This window comes from Takifugu flavidus, unplaced genomic scaffold (assembly GCF_003711565.1).
Source record: "Takifugu flavidus isolate HTHZ2018 unplaced genomic scaffold, ASM371156v2 ctg414, whole genome shotgun sequence".
In the NCBI taxonomy this organism is placed as follows: Eukaryota; Metazoa; Chordata; class Actinopteri; order Tetraodontiformes; family Tetraodontidae; genus Takifugu; species Takifugu flavidus.
The window spans coordinates 15210-33517 of record NW_026622033.1 but is presented as its reverse complement, the minus strand read 5'-3'; the positions used below and the strand labels follow the sequence as shown (position 1 = coordinate 33517).

Here is an 18308-nt window from a genome sequence, read left to right as displayed (position 1 = left end):
GAGCACCAGAGTTCAGAAAGAGTTTCTAATCAAACGCCGCCTGTTGGGAATGATGAATGGATGCATTTTTATTTAATTTAGACTAATTTTAACATCCTTTATGCCAGTTCCATAGAGCACACACACACACACACACTAGCAAAGATGATATCCAAACAGCCAAATAAATGGGAGTCAAAAGAAATCATTTAAAGCTCATATGTCAGAGTCAAGGTCGAGGGTTTTCTATGGCCCCGGGATGATATTGATTTATTATTAGAACCGGCCCACAGGCCGCAGATGTTTTACACAGGCCAATACTACATTTCCCACAATGCAACGGTGACAGTCTGAGCGGGAGGTGGCTTCATTTCATTATTTATCAGTAGTCATTAGCATAACAGCAAAAGTTGACTCCCTCGTTATATATGTCGACTCCCCTCGTTATATATGTCGACTCCCCTCGTTATATGTGTCAACTCCCCTCGTTATATATGTCAACTCCCCTCGTTATATATGTCAACTCCCCTCGTTATATGTGTCAACTCCCCTCGTTATATATGTCAACTCCCCTCGTTAAATGTGTCAACTCCCCTCGTTATATGTGTTAACTCCCTGTTTATATGTGTCAACTCCCTTCGTTATATGTGTCAACTCCCCTCGTTATATATGTCAACTCCCCTCGTTATATATGTCGACTCCCCTCGTTATATGTGTCAACTCCCCTCGTTATATATGTCAACTCCCTTCGTTATATGTGTCAACTCCTTCGTTATATATGTCAACTCCCCTCGTTATATGTGTCAGCTCCCTTCGTTATATATGTCAACTCCCCTCGTTATATGTGTCAACTCCCTTCGTTATATGTGTCAACTCCTTCGTTATATGTGTCGACTCCCCTCGTTATATGTGTCGACTCCCCTCGTTATATATGTCAACTTGCTCTTCATCTTCTCCACCATCATCTCCCTCTTTTAGTTGGCTGCACAGGTGAAGGTTACAGGTGTCTGACGAGCGCTCCTCTGGGGGGGCGTATAGCTCCCAGACCACGCCGTGCTATTAGCAGTATAATGCTAACGTGTCGTAAAAAGGGCTTAATAACAGGGCTGGGGGTAATTGAAGGACACACTGCCCGGCAGCACCAGGAAAAGCAAATGTCTGTACGATCTTCCCAGTCCTCAATATGGGTGCGAGCAGACTGCTGCTAGGCATTGTGGGTACTGGGCGAGAAGGCCAGGGGGTTAAAAGACGTGATTATCCTTATTAAGGTTGGACAGGGGCCAGAAACTTGAATTTCTGTGGCGAGATGAAAGTGAGTCTGTTTTTCTATTTCCATCGTGAGGTGAGCGTTCTGGCCGGTTGCTGTGAAAACTCGCACGCTCACATGCACGCTCACACGGAGCCACGCTGACACTCTCAACATCTGTTGGAGAGAGATCCATTGGTTTCCCGCTCCTCGGCCATAACCTCTACTGACCTGTGGCAACATTTAAACCCACAGTTTAAATATTTACTCGGTAAATAAGTGACCCTGATTTGAAAGTTGCTGTGGAAATGTCACGTGTGCGCTTACTGCCCCCTAGTGGCGGCCCGAGGCACTGAGCAGTACCTTGGTATTTATATCTCAGAGTGAGACTTTAATGTGTGTGTGTGTGTGTGTGTGTGTGTGTGTGTGTGTGTGTGTGTGTGTGTGTGTGTGTGTGTGTGTGTGTGTGTGTGTGTGATGGTTTAGGCTCGCATGGCTTTGGACAAAGGAGCCCAAGCTGTCATCTTCGACGTCAGCGATGATGCCGACGCTGCCGCTGAGGTGAGTGTGGAGGGTTGGCCGGAAGCACCTCTGGAGCAGAGCTCTGAACAGAAGCATCACATCCGTGTCTGTCTGTGGTCCTCCTCTTGGTTCCGACACCATCCACGTGGCCCAGCTGCGGGAGGCCGACTCCCTCCCCCGGCCCGTCGTGATGGTGGAGTCTGACGATGCGGAGGAGCTGATGGCTCTGGTCAACAAGAACGAGGAGGCCGTCGTTCGGATCGAGATCATGGTGAATCCACCACGATGGGTAATTAGAACCCAGCAAACGCGTCACCTGTGTGTTCCCGTGCTGTGTATGGCCACTGTACTTCTCCACTTGCCTTTGCAGCCACACTACGACATGGGCATCGTCCTCACCATCGTCCTGGCCGTCCTCACCATTGTCCTCATCTTCGCTCTACGTTACAAGTGCAGGTCCAGCAGAACCTGGGTGAGTCCGAGTCACATTCCTTTGCACCATCAGTCCACCCGGAGTTATTAGATGGATCCGGTCAAAGTGTTCTGCCCTGTGGGTTCAGGACTCGGTTCACCAACAGACCAGGCAGGCCATCAGCCGTCTGGAGACTAAGACCTACAACTCTCAGGGCTGCTCAGGCCCCCATCACCAGCGGGCCCCCTGGGGGTCAGCCAGCAGCTCCAACTCAAGTCCGGTCTGCGCTATCTGCCTGGAGGAGTTCCAGGACGGCCAGGTGAGAGAGGTGATGCTACACTAAAGCCCCTGTAGATGCTCCTGTCTTCACCTCTCTCCTTGTTGTGCCAGCACTTGAGGATTATATCGTGCGCTCATGAGTTCCATAAAGACTGCGTGGACCCCTGGCTGCTGCAGCACCGCACCTGCCCCCTCTGCATGCACAACATCATGGGTGTGTTCCTTTGATTTCTAATTCATGTCTGCAGCTCTGCCGTTAGCTCCTGCAGCATTGGGTACATCTTGTCTGTGGTTGCCTCCCCCAGGGACCGAGCGGCAGGCCCAGAGGTTCAGACTGCAGCAGAGTTCCGAGCAAAGCCAGGGCTTTCTCCACCATCATCCTTACAGTGGCCCGAGGAACCACCACTTCCCTCAGCATGCTGTCCCCTTCTCTCTAAGGCCCCAGTATCCTTGTGGACCTTCTGGACCCTATCCTGATCTGGGCCACTACAATGGCTCTTCTCCAAGGGATGACCAAACTCTTCAATTCCTGGCTAGCAGACCGTTCGGCTCTAGCTGTGGGTATCACCGACCCGCAGAGGGTCCCGGGAGGCCCCAGATGTTTGGAGGTAACTGCAGGACCTCTTCCCACCACTACGCCCCACGTCGGTCCTGCCACACCTATCGATCGTCCTGTCCCGCCCAGCGCAGTGCGTCCAGCTCAAGGCTCTACCACGGACCTTCAGTGGGGCCCCAGCCCGTAGGACGCTGGGCCATGGCCGACAGGGGGAGGGGAGCTGCTCAGGTGGCAGCTACCACACAGAACGCAGTGGGTACCTGGCTGATGGGCCAGCGAGTGACTCCAGCTCAGGGCCGTGTCACGGTTCCTCCAGTGACTCGGTTCTCAATTGTACTGACGTATCTCTGCAGGGGGTCTATGGTAGCTGGTCCACCTTCCGCAGCTCTTTGAGTAGTGATTATGATCCGTTTGTTTACTACGGGCCCGGTAACGGACATTCTGCCGCCCGCAGAAGTAGCTTGGACACATGTGCCCAGACCCGGCCCAGGTCTCTGGATTCTGTGGAGAACAAAGCGGTCTGCCCTGAGGAGCAGCAGCCCCAGACTGTGTTCAACCACATTCACTACCACCGCCACAGACATCACCACTATGAGGAGGAGGAGCACAGCCAGAGTCCTGCGAGAGGTTCTGAGGAGGAGTTAGGAGCTACTGCGGCAGCTCCAGCTGCTCTCAGCTTAGACAAAGACTCCCCGGAACACAGTCCCTGTCTGTGCCCTAATCCAGACCCAACGGATCGACCAAGTCCTGGGACAGACTGTCAGGACCGTGATCCGAGCCGGCCAGCAGGACCTTCAGTTAAAGTGTCCCCCGTCCCTTTACAGATTCCACCCCACTGCTGCCACCGGGGCCACGGACACCCTCCCTCTGCTCGGACAGGGAGCTGTGTGGTGGACGGCCCTTCTGTCTGCTTCCACCAGGGACTGGACCTGCAGGAGGACCGCAGCATCCACATCCACTATGGTCAGAGTCCAGGTTTCTGCTGCCCCCAGCCGGAGCTGCACCGGGCCCTGCTGCCTGTCCCTCTTCTTCTGGACTCAGGAATGGAGGACTGCTCCTATTGTACCGGGGCCCATGTGGTGTGGCAAAAGCGGGTGCCCCAGGCCCACTCTGACCCCCAGCTCCTGGGGCCCGGGGGGCCCCGGGACAGGCCGGTGTGCATGTTCCACCCTGGTCACGCTGCTGACCGCAGCACAGACCTCTGTTTGTACTGTCAAGCCTTACATCACAGTCAGGGTAAGGGTCCCTAGCAACAGGAAGAAGGATGAGAATAATCATAGTAATGATAATAATTATGATAAAAACAACAACAATATGAATAACAACACTAATATTGATCATAATAATAATAATTATGATAATAACAACAAGAATATGAATAAAGACACCAATGATAATAATATTATTAATAATGATGATAATTATAATAGTAATAATAATATTAGTAATATTGCCAATAATAACAGCAATAGTAATAATTATACTACTACTAATAATAATTATGATCATAGTAATGATGATTGTTTTACTATTATTGTTATTATTGCAATTCTTATTATTAGTAGAACTATTATTACTATTATTATTACTAGTAGTACTATTACTTTTTTAATAATAATAGTAATATTGATAATAATGATGATGATTATAATAGTAAAAACAACAACTAATAATAATCACAATTATTTTTATTATAATACTACTAAAAATAATAATAATTGCAATAATAATAATACTAAAACAGTAATTATGATAATAATATTTATAATAGTAATTATGATAATTATAATAGTAATAATACTACTACTAATAATAATAATAGCAATAACAATAATTGTTACTATTATAATACTACTACTAATAATAATGATGTTGATGATAATAGTATCATGATATGGTTGTTGTTGTTGTTGTTAACAACAATAATAGTGATAATAATTAATAATAACAAATGTGCTCTTCGGCCCCACTGATTAGGAATCAAATGTGTGTGTGTGTGTGTGTCAGTGTGTGTGTGTCTCAGTGTGTGTGTCTCAGTGTGTGTCTCAGTGTGTGTGTGTGTGTCAGTGTGTGTCTCAGTGTGTGTCTCAGTGTGTCTCTCAGTGTGTGTCTCAGTGTGTGTCTCAGTGTGTGTCTCAGTGTGGTCTCAGTGTGTCTCAGTGTGTGTCTCAGTGTGTGTCAGTGTGTGTCTCAGTGTGTGTCTCAGTGTGTCTCAGTGTGTGTCTCAGTGTGTCTCAGTGTGTCTCAGTGTGTCTGAGTGTGTGTCTCAGTGTGTGTCTCAGTGTGTGTCTCAGTGTGTCTCAGTGTGTGTCTCAGTGTGTCTCAGTGTGTCTCAGTGTGTGTCTCTGTGTGTGTCTCAGTGTGTCTCAGTGTGTGTCTCTGTGTGTGTCTCAGTGTGTCTGAGTGTGTGTCTCAGTATGTCTCAGGTGTGTGTGTGTGTGTGTGTGTGTCTCAGTGTGTGTCTCAGTGTGTGTGTCTCAGTGTGGTGTCTCAGTGTGTGTGTCTCAGTGTGTGTCTCAGTGTGTGTGTGTCTCAGTGTGTGTCTCAGTGTGTGTCTCTGTGTGTGTCTCAGTGTGTGTCTCAGTGTGTGTGTCAGTGTGTGTCTCAGTGTGTCTGAGTGTGTGTCTCAGTGTGTGTGTCTCAGTGTGTGTCTCAGTGTGTGTGTCTCAGTGTGTGTCTCAGTGTGTGTCTCAGTGTGTGTGTGTGTCTCAGTGTGTGTGTCTCAGTGTGTGTCTCAGTGTGTGTCTCAGTGTGTGTGTCTCAGTGTGTCTCAGTGTGTGTCTCAGTGTGTATCTCAGTGTGTGTCTCAGTGTGTGTCTCAGTGTGTGTGTGTGTGTCTCAGTGTGTCTCAGTGTGTCTCAGTGTGTGTGTCTCAGTGTGTGTGTCTCAGTGTGTGTCTCAGTGTGTGTGTCTCAGTGTGTGTCTCAGTGTGTGTCTCAGTGTGTGTGTGTGTCTCAGTGTGTGTGTCTCAGTGTGTGTCTCAGTGTGTGTCTCAGTGTGTGTGTCTCAGTGTGTCTCAGTGTGTGTCTCAGTGTGTATCTCAGTGTGTGTCTCAGTGTGTGTCTCAGTGTGTGTGTGTGTCTCAGTGTGTGTCTCAGTGTGTCTGAGTGTGTGTCTCAGTGTGTGTGTCTCAGTGTGTGTCTCAGTGTGTGTGTCTCAGTGTGTGTCTCAGTGTGTGTCTCAGTGTGTGTGTGGTCTCAGTGTGTGTGTCTCAGTGTGTGTCTCAGTGTGTGTCTCAGTGTGTGTGTCTCAGTGTGTCTCAGTGTGTGTCTCAGTGTGTATCTCAGTGTGTGTCTCAGTGTGTGTCTCAGTGTGTGTGTGTGTGTCTCAGTGTGTGTCTCAGTGTGTCTGAGTGTGTGTCTCAGTGTGTGTGTCTCAGTGTGTGTCTCAGTGTGTGTGTCTCAGTGTGTGTCTCAGTGTGTGTGTCAGTGTGTGTCTCAGTGTGTCTCAGTGTGTGTCTCAGTGTGTGTGTCAGTGTGTGTCTCAGTGTGTGTGTCAGTGTGTGTCTCAGTGTGTCTCAGTGTGTCTCAGTGTGTGTCTCAGTGTGTGTCTCAGTGTGTGTCTCAGTGTGTGTGTCAGTGTGTCTCAGTGTGTGTCTCAGTGTGTGTCTCAGTGTGTGTCAGTGTGTGTCTCAGTGTGTGTCTCAGTGTGTCTCAGTGTGTGTCTCAGTGTGTGTGTCAGTGTGTGTCTCAGTGTGTCTCAGTGTGTCTCAGTGTGTGTCTCAGTGTGTGTCTCAGTGTGTGTCTCAGTGTGTGTGTCAGTGTGTCTCAGTGTGTGTCTCAGTGTGTGTCTCAGTGTGTGTCTCAGTGTGTGTGTCAGTGTGTCTCAGTGTGTGTCTCAGTGTGTGTCTCAGTGTGTCTCAGTGTGTGTCTCAGTGTGTCTCAGTGTGTGTCTCAGTGTGTCTCAGTGTGTGTCAGTGTGTGTCTCAGTGTGTTTTGCTGATCCAGCTGGACGGTAACGTGGTTTCTTGTGTGCACAGGATCAGAAGAAGAATCTGGTGTGTGAACATTGGCCGTCTCCCATTGTATCGCGCTGCTACTCAGGAGCCAGGATGGAAACGCCTCCTCAAGCCTTCCACCACGCTGCCAGACACGCCTCCTTCATCTTCACGTCAAATGTAGCTCCTTGTGATCAAAGCACAATTACTGTGACTAAGTCATTCAGCATAGATTGTTTTCATGAGTTGTTGGGGACAAGACTTCGTGCCCTTGTGATTCATTAGGGGGGGTTCAGTAACGAGCATGAATCCACAGGTTTCCTGCTCCTTAGGGACACCGAACACATGATCCTTGGTGAGCAGTCTCCAGGAACTGAGACAGAATCCACCCTTTCGGAGGCTTCTTGTGACCCTGGTGCCCAAGAATATTCGGCTTTGTGGCAGCTTAACGAAGGACTGTGAATAAAACGAGCGATAGGAGCTCTTTCTATCCCACGACACTAAAACCAAACCAAATTGAACACATGATGGTGACACTGGGTTTGACCCAGTTTGGTGGGGGGGTTGTTGTGCATTGGTAGAAGACTCCATCTCAGATTAGCAGAATCTCCCAGAAGTCGCTGGGATCGGTCAAATTTCTTCAGCTCGCTGCGAAAGCCTCGATTTGAGGTACCTTCCTCCACCCTAGTGGTCTTCCTCTTCCTCCTCCTAGTTCAGTTTCTCGAGGAAAAGCTCTTCTCTCCATCCTACCTCACATTTCTTACACGGCCTCACGAGGAGGCTCTTTAAAGGTACTGCTGTAGTGAGGATATGAACCCTTCTGGTCTCAATCATGTAGCTCCCATTAACTCAGCAGAGAGTCTAAATGGAGAGAAAGATTGACCTTTGACCCCTCAAACGACAAGGATTCTAGCGCGGGCCTTGTTCTCATCATTTCACTAATGGCAGCTGTTCTCATCGTGTGTGTCAGATCGTTTTCTTTTGTTAAACCTTTAACCCTTTTAAGGTGAACCAGTTTGACTGAACTCCGTCGTCGTCATTACAAGCTATTTTCTCTTGGTTGTCGTTTCTCTCCGGTGGTTGCGTCTCGCGCTCAGACCTCAGTGCTGCTAATCCTCCCTGAAAGACAGTGATAAAGGAGAAAAAGATAATGACTAAAGTGGAATGGAGCCATTTTAGAGAGCCTGCAGCCCCCCTCAGTCTGCCTTCGATGGTTGGATTTGACTATTATGGTTTGCTGTTCGGCTGTGTGACAGCTGTTGCAGGAACAACCGAGCACTGGAAAACAGGACACTTATTCTTATTGACGGACACAGAAGCCAATGTGAAACTGCCTTCATGATGGTCCATGTGATTTCATCCAGTCAGACCACTTTAGATCCACCTGAAACCAGAACTGCTCAAAGATATTTTTAAAAAGTACTTAACCCCCCCCAATTAGGTGAGTTTCCCTCTCCTCTAAATGATAATGTGAGCAACCCTCTCTTAACAGAAGGACTTTTTGAAGTGTGAACGCAGTCCGACTTCAGATTAGAGATGCACCGATCTGGCCGCTTCTGTGCTAATTACTCCAAAACCTCAATGAATAAACTCTGTGCTTGAGCGTTCGGGACGTTCTAGTTCTAGTTTTGGTTTGTGCGACTTCCTGTGTGGGTCAGCAATGGTGCTGCCTGCCAGGAGACATTGGACAAAGACTTTTAAACGGAACACACTTAATTCAGTGAAGGTATCAATAATCATGCATAAGCTAACATTAAGCTTGATTGAGACATTCAGCAGCTTTGTCAAATAAAATGAGCTGTTTTGTTATTAGTAGATAAGAGTGTTGCTCACAGTTTGGTTGGGTTCTTCTCCACTGTTGGTCATAAACTAAGCTCCTTCTCTAGGACAGCAGTACCAGGACCAGAGTGACAGCTGATCCATTTGAGTACCAGGCCAGTTTTAGAGATATCTGATCGGTGCATCCCTGCGTCAGGTGTCGATGGGGGAAAGAATCGTGGGTAATTCTGGTAGCACTTACTAAAGCTTTTATGTGCCTTATTTGTTAAAAAATAATGTTGACAATCAGGAGCCTGCGCTGATCCGTCTGCCAAAGGGGTGAGCAGCTAAACCCACTTACCCGGAACACAAGAACATGCCTGTTGACCCCGGTTGACCTCGGTTGACCTCTGCTTTCCCTTCACCGTAGCTCAGAAACATTTGGCATCTTTGTTCTGACCCTCATTAGAAATGTGCCAGCATGAGGTTCTCCAGCCCCAGGTTCTCCATCTGTGCATCCGTCTCTGTGACCCACGCTTGGACCCCCAACAGGCTCGACTGTGACGCCGGGGTTGGAATTGACTGAATAACGTGCAGCACTTTGGCAAAATTCAGTTTACAAATTTAAAATCAGCCCCAAACCAGCAGCATGGGATTCTTGATGCCAGGGTTTAGCTGGTGTGGTCTAATCCTCTTCAGGATCTTCCCCTTTGTGCCTTTTTTATCTGGTGGATGCAAGTCTGGCAACAATAATGAGCTAAAACTGCCTTTGCTCAGAGTAAAAGGTCCCTTTTAGAATTTAAAGGGACTTGTCAGTATATTTTTGAATACTTTGCGTACAAAAGGAACAACAAACCAGAAAAGAATATGTTTGTATTTTATATATGATAGAACATTTCATTATAGTGACACGTCACTAATATATTTATTTACTAATATATTTATCCATTTTGTTCAGGTTTGAAAGTGGTTTCTGTATAGACTGAATGTTTCTATATGGAATCTGACCAGTGCCATCACAGATATATGAACCTGTCTTCATTCCAATTATATGCAAATAAATTATTTTGAAATAAAATGTCCTGCTCTGATTTTTTTTCGCTCCTTGTTAAAGTTGTAAAGGATTCATCCAGATGAATCCACCTGTTTATCCCTCTTGAGGTCACTAGTCCCCCCTACCTTCACTTAAAGAGACTAGCATCACTTCGCTGACGAGACTTCCCGCAGGATAAGAATGTCCTCAAAGGATCGCACCTCTGGATTAACTTGGACTGTTGCCCCTTTCCAAGACTGCCCTTTTTGGTTCTTCACTTTCCAGTGGTCCGATGAGGACACGGTTTAGCTCCGCTCCCCATCCTTTCACACCCGGATCCCTGTCACCAGTTTTGTGGACAAGATGCTTTTCTCTCCCAGCATGACTACCAAAAGCTCCATCTCTGCATCTTCTACAGAGATACATCTTCTACAGGCTACGTTAGAGTAAACTACAATGTGGGGAATAGAGACTTGCTCGTGGTTGTCATAGCTTTGCAGGAGACTCTTGCTGGAGGGGTCCATCTAGCCTAGGTATGGGCAAACGTTTATCCGGCCATCCGCCGCCAACTTGAAAATTAAATGAATAAACCTTGTTAATGTTAAATTTTCACTGCAATTCTGGTGTTTTCCCACTAGAAAAAGACAGTCAGGAGGAGAGTGATGGTGATATCCTGAAGGATAACAGAACTTTCAGTGCTTTAAAATAGAATTGGTTATTAATTTTTTTTAAAAAGGCACATTTTATTCATTTGATTTTAAGTGTTTTAAGACTCATTCCAAAGTCAGATATTTTGTTGTAATGCTTCTCTTCATTTTCATTTGAAATTAAAGCACATGTTTTCTCCATATCCCAAGATGTGTATTTTTTCTCCAATGAGGTGAGGTTACCAAAGCACTCCATCCATCCATCTGCTCCTGGTCCGGCCCCTTTGTCAAATGTTAGAACTCATTGTGGCCCACGAATCAAAATGTTTGCCCACCCCTGATCTAGCCATTAGTGGTGTGGACCAACCACAAGGACCCGTCTTACCTTAGGAACACTAAGTGGGTAAACCTCCAGCAAGCTCGGTGGGTGCTCTTTCTAGCCTGTTTTAAATTCTCTCTCATGTACTGCCCAGGTTCCAGTAACATCAAGCCGGGTGCCCTGTCTTGCCGGTTTTCCCGGACCTTTCCAGCTCAGAACCTGGTTCCATCCTGCCTCACTACTGCATTGAGGAGGTGCTTCCTGGAAAATGGACAAGAGGGTTTTGGAGGTGCAACCAACAACTCTACTCCAGTGGCTTTTTGTCCCTAAATCTGTCCGCTCTAACGTTCCACATTGGGGGCTTTCTTCCAGGTTCACCTGTCATCAAGGCCTCACCCAGACCCAAATTTCCTTAGGAAACACTTCTGGTGGATTGAGACTTTTTCCCATGTGATGAATGCAGACCTAGACCAGAGACTCAAGGCTGAGGGAACCATTCTGGCAATGGTGTCTAAACAGGGTGTGCCATAACCCGGTCCAAACTAGCCGGGTTTCCTGTCATCCCAGGCAGAAACTGTTTTTTACCAAGGCAAGTGTGAACCCAGGTGAATGGGTTATTTACTTGGTAGATCAGAAAACCTGGCTTTTTTCAACATCCCTCACTTCAAGCCAACTTCAAACTCCTTCACTCCTGTCATCACTGGGCATGAGGGTGGTAGAGCGGCTGGCTTAAATATTTGTCTGAGTCCAGTTGATCACAGCATGCTGAGTTTCACATTTAGCCTCCTCAGCTGTCTCCTGGCAACAATGTATGCAGAATGGGTCTGCGGGAAGCTGCTGACTGCATCTGAAATATGTGGCCATATATAACAATCTACGTAAGGTTCAGCAGCCGTAGGGGGATCACTGGAAGCCTTTGGTCTGCCCTTGGTGTGTCAGCACTGTGAGGTTTCCCCTAGCATCTTGGTCCTTCTCAATGGCCTCAAAGAGGGACTTGAAGTTTCCAGCTCCAAAGCCCTAGAACAGCCACAAACACACAAATAGGAAATAAAGCAGCCTCTTGTATTCACAGTCTATTCTAGTCCATTCTGAGATGAGTATTTAGAGCAGGCTTGACAAATGGGTTTAATCTGATTATCTTAATGTGAACATAAACATTTCAGACAGTTTGAATGCAATTCTAAAATCTGGGATTCAAATCTGAAACCTGGTAGAGAATTTCCTCAGAACTTGTGAAATTATACACAGATCAAAAAGTGAAAATGGTCAGAAAATGAACCATTTGGTCTCATCTTCTTCCCCACTTTAGTCCTTTCGGGGTCACGGGGAGGGAGCACGTATGTGTGAAGGCAGGTCCCCCCCTTAGGTGAAGGCAGGTCCCCCCTTGGGTGAGGGCAGGTCCCCCCTTAGGTGAAGGCAGGTCCCCCCCTTGGGTGAAGGCAGGTCCCCCTTGGGTGAAGGCAGGTCCCCCCTTAGGTGAAGGCAGGTCCCCCCTTAGATGAAGGCAGGTCACCCCCTTAGGTGAAGGCAGATCCCCCCTTAGGTGAAGGCAGGTCACCCCCTTAGGTGAAGGCAGGTCCCCCTTGGTTGAAGGCAGGTCCCCCCTTAGGTGAAGGCAGGTCCCACCTTGGGTGAAGGCCGGTCCCCCCCTTGGGTGAAGGCAGGTCCCCCCTTGGGTGAAGGCAGGTCCCCCCCTGGGTGAAGGCAGGTCCTCCCCTTAGGTGAAGGCAGGTCCCCCTTGGGTGAAGGCAGGTCCTCCCCTAGGTGAAGGCAGGTCCCCCCCTTAGGTGAAGGCAGGTCCCCCCTTGGGTGAAGGCAGGTCCCCCCTTGGGTGAAGGCAGGTCCCCCCTTGGTCAGTCGCCAGCTCATCGCAGGGCCCTACGTGTGCATTTGTGGGTTCGGTGCCTTGCTCAAGGGTACCTGGGCAGTTCTCTGAAGGTATACTGGCTCTACGACCAGAACACCTTCCATGTTTTGTCTGCAATGGGACTTGAACCAAGAACCCTCCTCTTCTCACAGAATGAGCTACGTTCAAAGGGCTCTGAGAGATGCTTCACTGAGCTCCAGCATTGCTTTCTAACTTTCATGTCGTGAAAGACTGGAGATTGACAACATGCCTGTTCTGACAGGAAGGATGGGGGTATAAGTGGAGTGCCACAGGGCACAACCTGATCCAAAGATCCCCCTCCCGGTTTAGCCTTTTAATCTGTACCTGTGACAGATTTACTGGCCTTTTCCAAGTGGGTGACTTTTATTCTGCTCACACTGGGTGACCAGGTGTCCTGGCCCAACTTCTTAAAGGGGTTCAAGGCAAGAAATATGACCAGAGCCTGATATATCCCATCGCACGTGCACAGTGATTATCCTCAGAACCACTTACAAAATGGTTTTTCCGCTGGATGACCTCCAGAAAGAGGGTTGGCCTGTCCTGCATGGGTTTGGTGAAGATTTGAAGGAGGTAGCCCTTGTCGTCAAAATCAACCAAGATTCTCAGTTTCTGAAAAGAAAGAGAAGGTTTACAGGCGGGTAGACGAGTGAAAAGAGTGGAACCTTTACTCTCTCCCCACATGTGCTCACCTGTAGAACATCGAGGTCCTCCTCCACCTTGATCTTTGCCGTTTTGAGCTTCTGCCGCAGGTCGTCGTAGTAGGTGTCAGGTGCTGAAAGGAAGTCCATCCCTCGGGCACGCAGGTTCACTATCTGGCTCAAAGATAAAAGGCAGCATGCTTGTCTTCACTTGCAGATTTGAGAGGGAAGCATCTGTATCAGGAGCCTCACAGCTTCAATGATGTTCGAGGTGTTGAGGGCGATGTGCTGCACGCCCGGTCCTCCGTTATAGTCCACGTATTCCTGTGAGGACAGAGACACAGGACAGCTGAAACCAGGCGGGACGCTGGTCCACATATTGCTCTTGTGTAGAGTTGAAAATCAAGCAGTTCCAAAAGGAAGGAAGCTCACCTGGATTTGTGAGATCCTTTTCCCCACGGCCGGCTCATTGATGGGCATCTTGATGGTCTCTTCATAATTAGCCACGACGATGGATCTCAGCGAACTGTAATCCGTGTAGATCTGTTTATCATCTATGGACCAGAACCGATGGAACAGCAAACATTTCTGATACCTGGAATTTGAGGGGGAAAAGAGTGTGAGGACAACCTTATTTTCTGCTTCGAGGCTTAAATGTGACACTAAAACAAGCGCGTTGGCCTTGATGTGGTCCTGTCTGATGGTGAGGTGTTGATTGAACCCATTTATTTCACTCCATTGGTTTTGAAATGAAAGAGTCAAAATAAAAGTCATGAAACGTAGTTTCAGTGTAAAGAGGTCTTGTGGCATCAGATGTCCAAGGATGTCTAACATGGCTCTGAGAACGTTAGCAGTAAACACCAGCAGCTGAGCAGGGGACGACCTTTGACCCTCATGGAGGACGTGCGCTCACCAGTCTGTGACGGGCACCATTTGATCATCTGGCTGATTTCCCACAATGTGATCGATAAAGCTCAGGCCTGCGGGGGGCCTACCGGAGAGAGAGGAAGGGTCATCTTGGGTTAGCCCACAGAGAAAAGAGCTGCAGCCAGTTAGCTCTAATCCTTGGATTTGACTCACAGTTTTGCTAACAGAGGATCCTTGTACAGAGGCTCTTTGTAGCCTGGCAGGAAAAGGCCTGTGTAGGGGCCGAGGTACTCGATGAGGGTGTGCGTTGTGTCCCCATACTGCGGAAAACACACAAATGTGTGTCAAACACACATTTCCACTTTGATGTGTGTTCCTCCTGACGTACCGTTTGAATGATGGCGTACTTGACCTTCCCGTGGGCGTCCTGCTCCACCCAGGGCTCCCTGACCACCACGGCTCCTCGCTCCCTGGCCGTCTGTGGGGGGAGAGCGTTTGGGATCAGCTTGAAACAGAGGAGCAACAGTGCGCTGGTGCATGGAGACGCCTCCTGGAAGCCCCCTAGTGGTGGCAGGCTGAACGGCCTGCTGCTCCTGTCCTATGTAACCTGACGCCTGGACTGAAACCGTGATTCAAACACAGACTTTATCTAAAACCTTGACTGAAGTTCAGAAGGTTCCATTTCAACTCTCTGGATCCACTAAACACACACGTGGCAGGTTCTGGGGCAACATTAAAACATGACTCTGACACTCTTTTGTGCCTCTGATTCCAGAACAAGACCATTTATCTTTGCCCAATATTTCGTTTGAACATGTAATTCCTCATTTACGGGAGCTCCAGCTGGGAACTTTTATTTAAACTATTCGTAGAATAATAATCCGGAATAATCTAAATTTATGCTAGAGGTGAGCGGTGAGTTTACATGTGTTTAATCTCATTGATATCTTTTGCTGTTTAAGCTACTGAGAACTAGAGGAAAGATGGTTTAGAACATACATGACATGTTTTTATGATACGCTCTTTATCTTTAAAATCACTGATGCATCAGGAAATGTGTCCAAAAATGCAGCTAAGGTTTTATATCACAGCCATGATTTTATCTAATGATTCCAAGAAACTTTTCCTTCTTTTGAACACACTTGTCCAGTGTTCAAATGATAATGAAATCATTTGTGATGCGTTAGAATAGGCCAGCAATTCACCAATATTTCTCCATCAACAACCGATGAAAGGACACAAACCAGACCTCTCAAACCTTTGCTCCAAATTGTTACTTTATAATTTAAGACAACTCATCAATGAAATGAAGCATAATTTGCTGTATTTTGGTTGCATTAGCGTTGGGAATATTTGCACTTATTCTGGGCTTAGGTCCAATTAGGTCCACCTTTGTGCAGAGATTCAACAGGTCTCTGCTACTGGTTACCACCCGCCATCTTCAGATCGTCCTGCTCCATCAGCGTCAAATATTTCCCCTTTGACTGGCAGACTGCACACGCTCAAATCAATTCACGTATGCACGGGCAGGATTTTTCATTGTTGTTTGAAACGCAGACAAACTCTGACATGATGGTTTAAACTGAGCTGGGTCAAGATTTTATAGAATCTAAACACATATGAGAGGAGAAAAAGGTGCAAAAATAAAATGCACGGTGCAGCTAAACTCTCCCAGTAGGAAAAAAGGCTTTTTAAATTCTGCATTCTGCAAAACTGCATTTCCCATGTTGCCTTGCAGCTCTCTAACGTACAATGCCAAAGAGATCAGGTTGCTCGTGAAGGAAGACATAGTCATTGAAACCAAGTGTACGGTTGAATGGATCATGATTGATCCTGCAAGCTTTACAGGTAACCAAGTAAAGATTCATTTCCATTTATTTTTATTTTTTACTGCATACAGTCCTGGAGCTTGTGGGTGACTTTCAGTGTACTGGATGCTGTTGATACATGCAGAGAAGTGGTTTTCCCCAGAGCCTGAGCCTTCAGACTGGCTGCAGCTCCAACCAGACTGACAGTCATAACTTCATCACTTGTGTCTGAACTCTGGCTTTGACCAACAGAGAATGGTGAGTGGGAGATCATCCACCGACCCGCCAAGAGAAACACCTACAAACACATTCCCATGGAGAGCAACAAGCATCAGGACATCACCTTCTACCTGGTCATCAGACGCAAACCTCTCTTCTACGTGGTCAACATCATCATCCCCTGCGTGCTCATCTCCTTCCTGGCCTCGCTGGTCTACTACCTGCCCGCAGACAGTCAGTGCAGAGTCACAGAACGTACTGAAGCCAGCGTCAGGCAGATTAACAGTCTGGGACCTTTTCAGAATCACAACTACATGAACTGAGTTAACCTTCAACAGCACCCAAAGAATCAGACATTATAGCTGAATATCACGTCAGCACGGGACAACACAGCTAATAAAGCAGCAAACATCGGTAGTGGGCGGAGCTGAGGGGCCGCCATTAATCGAGAAACATTAATTAGCTCCCCAACAGATTTTTGAATATATTTTAAAAAGGATAATAAAAATGTTTGTGTGTGTAGGTGGTGAGAAGATGACACTGTCCATCTCGGTGCTGCTCGCTCAGTCTGTCTTCCTACTCTTGATCTCTCAAAGGCTCCAGAAACATCCACGTCCGTTCCTCTTATTGTGAAGTAGGTAAACGCACCATTTACTCCACATCACTTTAACTCTGAATCAGATATATTCTGCTTCTCCAAACTATATATACATTAGGGCTGCAGAACCAGGTGACAACCGGCTGAGATTTAAAAAATGGAAAACATCTGAGTGTGTTTGTGTTGAAGATATTTGATGTTCATCATGGTGGTGACGGTGGTGGTGCTGAACTGTGTGGTCGTCCTCAACCTCCACTTCAGGACGCCGAGCACGCACGTCATGTCTGAGTGGACCAAACAGGTAAGACACACACATCCTGTTGTCCCTTTGTTGAACAGATGAACATCAGGATATATGAACATGTGACTTAATAACATATGAAACAGGATATAGGAACATGTGACTTAATAACTTATGAAAGAGGATATATGAACATATGATTTCATAACATATGAAAGAGGATATATGAACATGTGACTTAATAACATATGAAAGAGGATATATGAACCTATGACTGAATAACATATGAAAGAGGATATATGAACATATGACTTAATAACATATGAAAGAGGATATATGAACATGTGACTTAATAACATATGAAAGAGGATATATGAACATGTGACTTAATAACATATGAAAGAGGATATATGAACCTATGACTGAATAACATATGGAAGAGGATATATGAACATGTGGTTTTCCCACTATAACACACAGACACACACACATCAGTATCAGTGTTCCAAATCCTGTTTTCTGTTTCTCTGCCAGCTCTTCCTCCAGCAATTACCCCGCATCTTGCGCATGTCCCGCCCTGCTGAGGCAGAGCCGTACTGGGATGGAGCGTTACCGCGGCGATCCAGCTCAGTGGGCTACATTGCCTCGGCTGAGGAGTACGACAGTGTGAAGTCCCGCAGTGAGCTGATGTTTGAGAAACAGTCTGGGAGACACGGACTGGTGACCCGAGTCACACACGCTGCCAGGACGTTTCCAGAAACATTTAAACACATGAGATATAGAAGCATCAGTAGCTTCATTTGAGTTCTGAGCTTTGGTGTCTGTGTGGAGCTGTGAACCACAAGAAGAGGGAGGAGCCATCAGCTGTACGCAGAGATCAAGCCGGCTGTGGATGGAGCCACTATCATTAAACACATGCGCAACAAGAACGACCACAATGAGCTCAGAGGGTTCAAACAGAGTCCTCAACCCAAAGTCTGATTTAAAAAGATCAAAAGTGGCGTAAATGTCTGGTCCTGACAGAAGGATAACTGAGCTCGCTGTACAACCGCCTCTGCAGTAGACCACTCTGCTCTGCCCTTCCTTTACCCCTATCTTTCCTATTATTCTGTACACCTACCCTCCTAATCCTTCTAACCTCCTCATCTGCCAAAGGAGCCCCGCATGACTCCAGAGAGGAACCCACGCCTGCTGTGATGCACACACACAGCCAGGGCTTTTTCCATCCCCATCGTTTCTCTGGGGGAAATGTTGCATTTCTTTATCTTAATAACAACAAATCTTTAGTTTGTTCTATAGGAGCTCCATATGTTTAGTGTCAGAGACTTCTTACTTCTTAGATTGTGTTCATTGCTGGCACA

At 47.2% G+C, this 18308-nt stretch overlaps 2 protein-coding genes across 2 annotated transcripts; one reads left to right on the top strand and one right to left on the bottom strand.

Moving 5' to 3' along the window:
• The first annotated feature begins 1005 nt into the window (after positions 1-1005).
• On the top strand, positions 1006-9491 carry LOC130520523 (E3 ubiquitin-protein ligase RNF43-like). Its single transcript, XM_057024230.1, is given in 8 exon segments — positions 1006-1786; positions 1902-2036; positions 2118-2219; positions 2308-2478; positions 2550-2652; positions 2744-3190; positions 3193-4230; positions 6974-9491. Coding segments are annotated over 8 exon segments (2091 nt in total). The 5' UTR covers positions 1006-1717; the 3' UTR covers positions 7000-9491.
• Positions 9492-11505: 2014 nt separating this feature from the next.
• LOC130520522 (4-hydroxyphenylpyruvate dioxygenase-like) lies at positions 11506-15176 on the bottom strand. Its single transcript, XM_057024229.1, has 9 exons — positions 15171-15176; positions 14470-14679; positions 14295-14401; positions 14128-14205; positions 13647-13809; positions 13467-13538; positions 13266-13388; positions 13069-13185; positions 11506-11705 (listed from the first exon to the last, which is right to left on the bottom strand). The coding sequence occupies exons 1-9, from the start codon at positions 15174-15176 to the stop codon at positions 11592-11594; spliced, it is 990 nt and encodes a 329-aa protein (XP_056880209.1). The 3' UTR covers positions 11506-11591.
• Between the last annotated feature and the right edge of the window lie 3132 nt (positions 15177-18308).

Coding starts and splice junctions, on each gene's coding strand:
- LOC130520522 (XM_057024229.1), bottom strand. Junction 14,402..14,469: donor AGTACGCCATCATTCAAACG/GTACGTCAGGAG, acceptor TGTTTTCCGCAG/TATGGGGACACAACGCACAC. Junction 13,810..14,127: donor ATGGTGCCCGTCACAGACTG/GTGAGCGCACGT, acceptor CTCAAATTCCAG/GTATCAGAAATGTTTGCTGT.